The 11,109-nt window shown below is 41.0% G+C and overlaps 2 protein-coding genes across 5 annotated transcripts in view; one reads left to right on the forward strand and one right to left on the reverse strand.

Annotated features, from left to right (window-relative positions):
- rin1b (Ras and Rab interactor 1b) overlaps nt 1-4,216 on the forward strand; it is a 41,453-nt gene extending 37,237 nt beyond the window's left edge. For 2 of the 3 annotated variants that reach the window (XM_015030792.1, XM_015030794.1), the window contains one exon: nt 833-1,156. In XM_015030792.1, coding sequence (XP_014886278.1) covers nt 833-1,156 — 324 coding nt within the window. Of the gene's footprint in view, nt 1-832 lie in introns of all 3 variants that reach the window. The other variant, XM_015030793.1, reaches the window with a different exon arrangement.
- Nucleotides 4,217-5,239: 1,023 nt separating this feature from the next.
- LOC106946464 (actin-related protein 2) overlaps nt 5,240-11,109 on the reverse strand; it is a 7,165-nt gene continuing 1,295 nt past the window's right edge. Inside the window, exons 1-9 of one of the 2 annotated variants that reach the window (XM_015030795.1) lie at nt 9,268-9,464; nt 8,338-8,448; nt 7,584-7,742; nt 7,371-7,500; nt 7,112-7,248; nt 6,881-7,030; nt 6,073-6,218; nt 5,859-5,991; nt 5,240-5,635 (exon numbers count right to left, since the gene is read on the reverse strand). In XM_015030795.1, coding sequence (XP_014886281.1) covers nt 5,465-5,635; nt 5,859-5,991; nt 6,073-6,218; nt 6,881-7,030; nt 7,112-7,248; nt 7,371-7,500; nt 7,584-7,742; nt 8,338-8,448; nt 9,268-9,315 — 1,185 coding nt within the window. In that variant the 5' untranslated portion in view covers nt 9,316-9,464 and the 3' untranslated portion in view covers nt 5,240-5,464. Of the gene's footprint in view, nt 5,636-5,858; nt 5,992-6,072; nt 6,219-6,880; nt 7,031-7,111; nt 7,249-7,370; nt 7,501-7,583; nt 7,743-8,337; nt 8,449-9,267; nt 9,465-11,109 lie in introns of those variants that run through there. The other variant, XM_015030796.1, reaches the window with a different exon arrangement.

The raw sequence follows: 11,109 nt of genomic DNA on the forward strand, positions 1-11,109 counted from the left end.
CATCTACCCGTCGAAGCAGGCAAACACAATATGCACACGGACAGCGAGGAGCTCAGTGACTCTGTGAGTTTTGCTGACGGGAAGACCTGTTGACTGTCGATTCCTGACTGTGTTTTCTCTCGGTTCTGTTTGGGGGTTGTCTCTGGAGCCGCTTGTGCGTTGTGTTTTCTCGTGGCTGGAAGTGTTTGCAGGATTGTCGGCGTGTTTGTGGAACAGGAGAAAGAGGATTTGCTCTGGTTCCTCGACACTGGGCTGTTTGGTGAGGGGATTATATGCCATGTCTTTTGTGTGTGTGTGTGTGCGTGTGTGTGTGCTCTGTTCAGAGAGGTGTGAGGGCGTCTGTAGGTGGCTGAATCGGACATTATATAATGGCTAAAGTGTGCTTTCCGATGAGTGGCAATTGTCGATGCAGAAGCTTGTTTAGTTTCCTGATTGATTGCCTCGATCGGTGTGGATCAGAGGGAAACTTTGGGAAAAGTTGGGATGGAGCTCCTGTAGGATTAATGTGCGCGAGTTAGCGGCGGATAAAAGAGCAGCGCCACTAAAGATGAAGTTTATATAAAGCTTTTCCGACCCGGCTGACTGTGTGTGGGAAGCAGGAGCTTTGTTTTAGAGGCTGATTCTTTTGTGAGCCTCATTTCGTCTCGTTTCCTGCAGCTTTCGTCGTTCTCATCCCTCACTCCTCCCCCTCTTTTGCCCTCACTCCATAAGCCTCTTGACCTCTGTTTGTCATCAACGCACAAAACGCGTTCACTCGTCTTTTTCTCTCTCTCTCTCTCTCTTTCTCTATCCGTCCATCTCTCCTCTCCTTCCCCCCCCGCCCCACCTGCAGAGGTGCGTTCGGATACTGTTCCAGGACGGGGAGCGGAGCGCCGTGCGGACGTTGCAGTGGAGAGCCGGCGAGACCAGCCAGGCCCTGGCACAGCTGTGCGCCTCCACCTTCGGAGTGTCCGACCCACAGCAATACACACTGTTCTGGCGCAGCGGCGGCGAGATGAGGGCCCTGCCGCCCCAGGCCCAGCCCCAGGACCTGGCCAGCCACAGCGAGGGAGGGCCCTCGCTCTCCTACCTGAGGACCGACCACGACTTCAGCAAGATGCGGCGGCTCACCAGAGGTGGTGCCGTGGACCTGAGCGAGTCGGTGTGCGAGGAGTGAGTGGGAGGCACAGAGGAAGCAGCAGGAGGAGGAGGAGGAGGAGATGGATGGATGGATGGTGGGTGTTTTTCTCTGTCTCTTACTCTCTCTCTCTGTGTCTCCTCTCTCCGGCGGTGCGCTGTGCCTCGTCACGGGTCGGGACTCGTCGTGAAAAGCGACGGTCCTGATCCTCCGTCCTGATCCTGAACGGACCAGAGCAAAAAGCAGAGACAACTTGCTGAGAGTTGTTGTGCCGCGCATTGAGGCCGCTTGTGTTAAAAGGAGTGTGCTATTTTGTGACATGGAAAATGTGTAATAAATGGATTTGATTGTTTCTTTTTTTGTTTTTTTTTTCCTGCAACATGAACCCAGAGTTGTACCATGAAGAGATTACATCATTAAGAGACGCCGAGGCTCGAATCCAAAGAACACAAATTCTGAGAGACTACTGTTGCCTGGAAACAAAAAACCACTTCCTGTACGCACTTAGGGAGGCAAATTGTCCACCGTGGTGATGTAACCCTTTCACATTGTAAGTCTGGGCTAAGTCTTAAAGACACTTGGATGTATTATTGCTTCACTTTCTGTGCAAAAAAAAAACTGCAGATGTTTCTCGACCTTTCTGTGGTTCCCTGAAACGTGGCCTCGCAAAAAAGAAAGTGAGATGTGTTGCGGACAAGACCGAACTGCAGTACCAAAGTGACAGAACATGCATCATCAGGGTTTTTGAAAGAAGTGAGATTTGAAATCAGCTGTGCATAAGAGTCTCCCACAGAGGTGGCTTTATGCTTGCCTGCTGGAGCGAAGGCACAGACTCCCCTCCTTGTTTTCAGTTTCTCACATGGGTTTTTTTTTTTGCTGGTGGAATAACGAGAAAGTGGGAGGAAGGTGGCAGAAAAGCTTCAGTTTTTTTTTCTTATTTTTTATTTTTAAGATCCTCTCCACACTAACCTGGATATTTTTTGCCAAACTAATATTTTGTCTTCTTCTTTTGCATCTCTTTGCTAGGGAAAGGTAATATGGACCTAAAATTTTATAACAATTTCTTAAATTTGCTGCAATAATGATAATGGTAAAGAAACAGTTAAACATTCCTGACAGGCTTTTTCCCTAATTCATTGCACCGGTAGGTAGTAAGGCAACAATACAATTAAATACCACACAGTGTTTGTGTTCAATAATTTACTTCTTTTTAATATTTTGTCATTTATCAACACTCATGCAACCAACCGTGGAAAGTATGGAAAAGTTATAATCCGAAGCATGCCGTCTCTTTTTGAGGTATGCGAACATTGGCATTCGTTGTTTTCACCTTAAATCACAATTCTTAACTTGACATTTTTCCCTTTGATACCAATAAATAAATACAACAACAGCCCATTCCAGTCCCATCATGTTTTGGGAAAACAACAGAGAATTTGAACGTGACTCATTAAAGTGCAGAGTTTTAGAAACTGGTCTACCTATGCTGGTGTTTGAATCTCACTTTGCACACGTCCCTGTTTGGGTTTCTGTGATTGAAATGAGTGGAATAGTTTATGGGAGAACCTTAAAGGCAAGAACGTACTCTGCAGGAGATTTGTTCTCTCTCCCAAAAAAGATGACTTCTTTCTTTTTCTTGCTGTTTCTTCTTGACGCGACATCTATGACGAACTTCTTGTCCCGTATAATGTCTGAGAGCTATTAAGTGATTGGTCAGAAATCCAAAGTGGGTATGGTTAATTGGGAAAAGGAGAAATGTAGATATGTCTACTTCTCCCAAGTGTGGACTTCTGCAGTTGAAATCATTGGGGGAGAATGATAGAAGCCGATTCACGCTTCACAAGAAACAAAAAATAATAACTTCACCCAAGATGGCAGGATCAAGAACAACTTTCTTTCTTGGTCTGGAAATGGCATCCTCATCAAACCACTTGATAAGTCCACACCAGCAGAAGTGTTGCTTTGCACTGACAATGCCCATTTCAAATTTCTGGCCAAGTGCCGAACTTCAGAGAAGTTTAAAGAAACGTTTAGAGAAATTTCTTTCCTCTCCTAGGGTTTCAGGAAATCAATAATTAAATTATTTTTCTGCAGCCCTGGAGTTCTTACAGCTTGTTCTCAATTGTTTGGGCAGAATTTTGTTTCCTACTTTGGTGACTATTGGTCAGAAGTTTGCAGTAGTCAATACACTTGACTTCCTGGAAAGTTCTGCACTTCAGTGTCTTGTGAAGTATGAAATGTAAACAGTTATTTTTCTTTCTAAATTTATTAACCGAACAAATTTATCATGTCTTACAGAGACCTTTAGCCTAGCACTTCTTTAGCCATGCTCAGGATCTCCTTCTTTTGATTTTTCTGATAATTACATTATTGCCACCTGCTGGTGAAATCTTGACATTACAACCTTGTTAATGGGTTAGAAAATGGTGAAAGTTGTAACTGGGGCCAAAATTTTATCAGGGAGGGGAAAAAAACCCCAATCTGCAACAAATTGATCAACTTACTGACTGACTTGCGAATGTATTAAATAATATTTTCCTGCATTCATTCCATTTAAAAAAAAAATGCTCTGAGTTGTGTTGTTTCTCTTGGCCCAAGTGTAAGATGAAGTGTTGTGTTCTGACAAACAAATCAGGACCTCATGAGGACTGGAAGAATGTAAATGTCCTCGTCACACCAGCTTCTGGGACTCCTGCTGCAAGTCATCAACGTCAACAGACTGTTTGACTCAGTGTCACTTTCAAATATATATATATCTATCATATTGTGAATTTAAAGCTAAAATTGAAATTGTTCAGTTTGTTGTGTGGATATGAAAGTGCAGATTTTCAACATATCTGGAGTTTTTAATCCGACTGAGAAGGTTTGTTTTTGAGAGCTATGATGTGAACATTGTTGCATGCTTTCTCATTCAACGTGAAGATTGATTTATGTGTGTATGCGTGTGTGTGTGTGTGTGCGTGCGTGTGTGTGTTTGAAGCATGTGTTTACTGTGGGAGCTCACCGATTTTTTTCAATGTAAAAAAAAAAAAAGCAACACACACACGACTGTATTTTGTCAGGCAATGCAGTATCGCAATAAAGATTGCAATATCTGTACCAGCGCCATGTGCTTCCAGGGAGGATTTTGTCTTGAATAATCTCAATCACCACTAGGTGGCAGCAAAATCCAATCAGTCTTTTAACCTCATCCTTTATTATTCTAACCTTAGGGGTTCTTTTTCTTTTGCAGAATTGACATTAAATAATTTAATACATCATCACGTGTTTCTTGTCGTATAGAATTTGTTTCGTAGCATCTCATTAAAACACCAGCTGCTGAAGCTGAAGCGACAAAACAAATATCTGTATGCAGATGTTTTGAAGAAAAATTAACTCATACCTACTTTAATACTTTAGTTTCTTATCCAAATCATTCATCTTGGATTTCTCTTTGGCAAACAAAGTTAGCTTAATCACTGCTAACATCTTAGAAATGTTTGGCTCATACATATTTATTTATTTTAGTCATTTTTGTCATCTTCTCTTATGGCATCCACTTTATTAAAAATATGTGTTTTTTCCAAAGTGTTTGCAAAGAACAAGTCAAAATGTCCATCCCTCCATCTTCTTTACACCCTTGTCCCTTAGTGGGGTCAGGAGTGTTGCTGGTGCCTATCTCCAGCTAACATTCCAGGTGGGTCACCCTGGACAGGTCACCAGTCTGTCACAGAGACAGACAGGACAAACAACCATGCACACACACCAGAGTGTGACTGTGTGGAACCAGAGTACCCAGAGAAAACCCACACATGCACAGGGAGAACATGCAAACTCCAAACTTGAACCTAGAACCTTCTTGCTGCAAGGCAACAGCTCTACCAACTGTGCCACTGTGCAGCCCAAGTCAAAATGTGTGATTCACAATTCAGACTCAGTTATTTGTTTTTATGGGGTAAGTGGTCCCAGGAAAATGTGTCAGTAAAGCCAACTGAGTCAATCAGTTTGGCTCATTTCCATATGAATTTATATTTATATTTTTATCATCTATAGGAAGATACCTGTTTTTATATAACTTTTTGTCTGTACATTTATAAATAGGCCAAAAAAAATGGGGGACCAATAAATATAGATGATGCTGTGTAAACCAAGAAAACAAAAATGTCTGGTTTAGTAATAAAACTTACAAAATCCAGTTGATTGCTTGCTTTACAGCGTTTATGGTAACAGAAGCATTAGAATAAAACTCATTGTTTTTATGAACAGAGAAGAGGAAGAGACAATAATTGGGCAATCTTTTTGATGAAATAACAAAATTAGCATTAGTTCATACGTTGGTTTCTCTCTATCTTTTCTGTTGTGATTGTTTCATCGGATTCCTCCTCCCAGTTTTTTCAGCACGCCTAGGCCCTTCTCCCTGTACTCCTCCAGGCTGAGCCAGAAGGAGTCCTTGTCTTTCATGATGTTGGCCAGCACAGCTCCGCCCAGGAACACCATGTGCTTGCGCCTGGGCGGGTCCTCGATTCGGATCTTGAATTTCTGCAGAGGGGCAAAGTAAAGCGAAGAAAGGTATGGGTCAGGGTATGGACATCAAAACACAGGGTGTCTGTTTTTGTTTTTTAAGTATTCTTGATCGTGATGTGGCCCCTAAATGAAAATGAGTATTGACTACCAGTACCATTGGGTACTTGTTATATTATTCAAGAACCAACACAGATGTTCACCAGTTTTCTGCAGCCATTAATACCCTTCAGATTCTTACTGATAGCTTCTGGGTGTCTCCATCAAGCACCCTCTCCAGATAGAGTTGCTTGATCTCTCTTTCCAGCCTGGAGGGAAGGCCCGGATACATGGTGGTCCCTCCTGACAGGACAATGTGCTTGTAGAAGTCAGCCCTGCCCAGCAAAGCACAGTGGAAATGTGTCAGCATCAGTTCTTTGGTTTGTCAAAGGCAGCTGTGGAGGGGAGACTCAGACCTCAGGTCAATGTCTGCAGCCTGGATGGTGTTGAAGAGCAGCTCAGCCACGCCGGCTCCTTCCACGTTGATGAGGTGAGGCTGGAAAAGAGCTTCTGGAGCCCCAAATCGCTCTCCGCCTACATTTATCTGCCGGCCATCGGGGAGCTGCAGCAAACACGCGGACCAATAAAACTTAAACAGCCAGGAAACGTTCAGGGTTTCCCCCAGCGCATTATAAGTCTGGTGGGCCACCAGGCTTTACTTGCACCCCCACCAGACTAAAACAGTATGTTTATTTATTATAAGTTTTTTTTACACACTAGTAACAGTGATATCACAGAGTCCCTTCGGTGAAATGGTTGGAAGCACAGTAGCAACACAGTATTGTCAGTATGTGAACAGGTAGGGAGGCTGAGGTGTCAGATGTCTTTTAGTAACCATTGCCTGTCTTTACCAGCCAGCATGCTAACAAATACAGTGAACAAAGTGAAAAGCCTTGGATAAAGGATCAAAAAATGTCTGGCCACATTAATTACAGTGAAATGCAAAAAAAATTGTATGTATTTCAATTATGTTTGTCTTTTTTTCTAAGACTTTACAGATGGTGTTTGTGTACTTTTCGTAATGTCTTCCAATACCACGTGGCTACATAGTGATATTTTTCAAATGCCCTGTCAACTTTACATATTTTTAAACTCAGGCTGCTGATAGATTGCCATAGTACCCGTAACACTGGGTTCAGCAAGTTTTCTTGGGGAAACTCTAACTTTTATCAATTAACATAAAACCTGAAAGTATGTCTTCTTGGCTGTTGCTCCTAAACGTACCGTATAGGACTCTACCAGGTAGGTGGTCTCCAGAGCCAGGCGCTGCTCTTGTTCAATGTTGTATCCAACGTAGCAGAGCTTCTCCTTCAACATCCGCACCGTCTCAAAGTCAGCCGTGTGGTTGAAGGCATAGCCACGCAGCAGCAGGAGCTGAAGGACGGATAAAACATCACTTGTAAAAGCAAAACTAATGGTACTGTAGAACGAATTAAATTTTTCTGATTGTCTCACCTTAATGAGGTAGCGCGTGATGTCTCGTCCTGCAATGTCCAACCTGCGCGTGAGGTGGGGTAGAGAGTAGCCCTCGTAAACCGGACAGATGTGGGTGACGCCGTCTCCCGAGTCTATAACCATCCCGGTAAGCAAACCTGAACAAACACAATTCGTCAAATCCTGAAAATATGTCCATTGGTGGGTGATAGACATAAAGTATTCAGGTGATATTAATTTATAATGCGGCCTTAAAAGCGGGAACTTGATGTCAACGTACCCTGGGCGTAGAGTGTGAGCACGGCCTGAATCGCCACGTAGATCCCATGAAACTGGTACTTTTCAAACATGATCTCAGCGATTTTCTCTCGGTTCTTGGTGGGATTCATGGGTGGCTCAGTCAGCAGGATCTTCAAAACAACAAATAACGTTAACTATGCTTAAAGAAGTCCTGTGAAACCCATAACCAGCCCTCTGTGTGCGGTCACCACACCTTGCATTCTGATGGGCTGATGCTGAGACACTCTGGGCCGAAGGTGTAGTCCCACAGGTGCAGCATGTCTTCCCAGCATCGCACCATGCCGTTCTCCATGGGGTAGGACACCTCCAGCATGGAGCGGCACTCGCTGGCTTCCTCCCCAACCATCAGGTCCTGGTCACAGAGGTCAGAGGTCATGACAGTAAGACTCGAAATGTCTTTTGTCTAGTGTAAAGGGATGACTGTATTCCTCGCAAAACATGTAAAAGTTTAATTTTCTTTCAATTTTAATGATATATTAGAAGATAAGATCATTTCACATAGATTCCAGTTTTCCTTTAGTGAGTAATTTCACATCCACAAAATATAATGTGTAAAACTAGAAGACGCATCAAATAAACACGTAATCTGCCCTTCAGTTTGATCTATTTACCTCCTTTGCAGTCCCGACAGGATCAGGATGCTTAAAGGCTTTAATGATTTGCACAGTCACAGGTTACCTTAGTGCATAAAATGAACTGTGTGCGTTGTTGCAACCATCAAATACTTCAGAGCTGGATTAGCAAAGGGTCAGGAAATTGATTAAATTAAATTAGTGCCTCTCTATTTATGTGTAATTGTGCAAAAATGTATTTTTATTTATTACATTTTGTCACATTGTGATCAGAGTTATTTAGGGTTTTCAGAATAAAAGGGATTAAATATGAAAAAGCTTTTTTTATTTTTTAAACATTATGTCATCTTTTTATTTTTATTTAATTAGGCTCACCTTGATCTCAATGTTGCCCACTTTGGTGTTCGACCGTATGATTGGCCGTCCCACCATGGCTGGGAAAATGTGCTTGGGGAAGTTGGACCCAGCAAAGCCACACTTGACAAACTGTGCGGGGGAAGTGGAGAAAGAAACATGAAGTACATTTCGGGTGTGTGTGCAAATAAAGCTCACATTTCTGCTCGTCAGCCGAAACTGAGACTTTGTGTTGGGAGTGTACAGAACTCAGATTGATTTTTTTTTTTTTACTCACACAATTGGAAAAGTATCTGCATGTTGACATTTAAATAAATAGTCACAGAGTGTTTAAATGCTATGAAATCAACCACAGAGTCTATCAAGATGAAACCTCTCACTTTACTGTCTCAACATGTCTGTTCGGTCAAACACACATTCCTTAGCCTAAAGCAACGTAACACATTCCTCTAAAAAAAAAAAAAAAAAAAAAAAAATCAATAAATAAGAAAGAAATGTAGGTCAACAGGTTGGTATGAATTTTATTTGCCAGTATTCTTAGAAATAAACATGTAAATCCTATAATGTTACATCAAGGCGCCTCTTTGAACATCTTAACACCTCATACTTCTCCCTGTTTTTCATCCAATTGCATGCTCCCTTCAAACCACCACAACCATTTATGGATGTTTGTAAAAGCAGGAGTGACAAGTCCAGACTCGTGCAACGAGACTGCAGTAAGCGCCGTGTTACACACCCTGCAGGATTTCTGCATCTGTTTGACTGGAAACCCAGAAATCAAAACGCTGTTAGAGATGCAGCACACCTGATTTGGATGACAGTATCACCAACGTTGGGATGACTTGGAAAGATGAAGGCTACATAAAACATCATGCCAAAAAAGAAAAAGAAAAAAACAACCTGTGATGTTATGATGATTACTGTGTGAAAGAGTTTGAAGCACTTACTCACCCCCGTCCCATTGTCACAAACCACCACCTTCCTCCCTTGGCTGTCCATGCCTTCGCTAACAGTTCAAGATACTCCCACTTGTCCGACGAGAGCCTGATTAAGCTTAATAGTGAAGGTAAACATGCATGAGTTAAACTGGGATCACAACTGACAGGTAGGCAGAAGTCTGCTCTTGAAGCGTGGGTGGGGTTACACAAAGTAAAAACACCCGTTTTATGGCGAAGGAGGATGAGGAGGGGTGGAGTTTTTAATTTTTTTATTGAAGCAGGAAAGGTTTTGTCTCGTTTATGAAAGCAGAACTTCCACAAATGACCTTTTGGATCAGTTCAGCATTTTGTGGTGCACTCTGCAGAGATTACTATTTACCATTTATGCAGGTTTGTTGATCCTCCACAACTTTGATATTGAATCTGAACATAAGCTACGATATTTGGCTATACAACCTTCTGTTATTACCTCTACAGTAAACCAGCATGTGGACATTGGAATTGTTGACACTTTATCAGTCCAATCATCAGAAAATGTTAAAACCTTTATTCAGGAAAGACAGGTGTGACCTGAAAACAGTCTGATCATAGCTGAAAATAATAAAACAAAAGAATTGTGAAAGAAAAGGCTCATCTTTGCAGTACTAATTTATCTGCTGCTTTGGGAGAATGACAATGATGGAACTAAATAATACAATAATATTTGACCCAGAATTAAACTTCTAGTTTATCATGAAATCCAGAGGAGGTGCAACAAAATATAAATCAATACATGAGTTAAATAATTTGCTTTTATCATAATTTTATTATTTATGAAATATTATGATAGTGTACTTTACACATCCGTTTACATATTTAGAGATAAAAATTGGAACTCGCCTCGTCCTCATAAAGATGCCAAACAAACGATACAAGAACTGAGATGAACACAAATAAGGTTATTATACAGCCCTCTGGCGGTGAGATGCAGTAGTGCGTCTTATTAAGGGTGAACATTGCAGCCTTGCAATTAAACTTTGTAGTAATGGCGGATTTGTGACGTTACCGTACTGATCCTCCAAACGGACAGCTCGTTTTCAACTTCATGGTAACAAATTCAACACCGCATTTTTATTAATTATTCATTATTTTTTGTTAAGTTCGGTAAGCCTGTTTTTCCCAGAATGGTAACTGTTTTTTCATCTTTTGACCGTAGTGGTTCTGGGAAAGAAACCGGGCGCCATCTTTGGGACTGCTGCGGTTTCAAAAGAATCAGAAATATTGCTAAAATGTTATAAAAATGTCGTCAGAAACAGGTAAGAACTTTTTTTCGTCAGCTGTTCGATGGAGTTGTAATGGTCATAAAAACATGTTCGTACAAAATAGCTTAAAGCTGCTATTTTGCAGTATTAACACCAACTACAACAACAGTGTCGTTTTTTAAAATTTACTCGTGGTGTCTCAAAGCTTAAGATAAGTTGTTTTTGTTATGCTTTATATTTTTGCCTTAGACAAATTTATTGGAAGTTATTTTACTTTTATTGAAACAATTCTTAGTATAGTCATTTAAAATTTGCAAAACAAATAATCTGAATCAGAATTCAAATTATTTTGAATTCTGATTCAAATTTAATTCAGTTCAGTTCAAAATACTTTATTGATGCCAAAGAGAAATTCATGTTATTGAACAAACTTACCCATATTTAGTTGAAATAATACAACACACATTTCAAAATCAGGTTAAATTTACATTTTTTATATTATTTTTTTATATATTCTTTTGTATTTAATATAGTTATGCTGTCAAAAACATTACCACAGATTTTATGAGCAAAGTTAAAACTTTTAAGAGTTGTATATCAAAGAAAGGTTTTCA

The sequence above is a fragment of the Poecilia latipinna genome, unplaced genomic scaffold (genome assembly GCF_001443285.1).
Source record: "Poecilia latipinna isolate Pla-1442-1.1 unplaced genomic scaffold, P_latipinna-1.0 Scaffold193, whole genome shotgun sequence".
NCBI classification, from domain to species: Eukaryota; Metazoa; Chordata; class Actinopteri; order Cyprinodontiformes; family Poeciliidae; genus Poecilia; species Poecilia latipinna.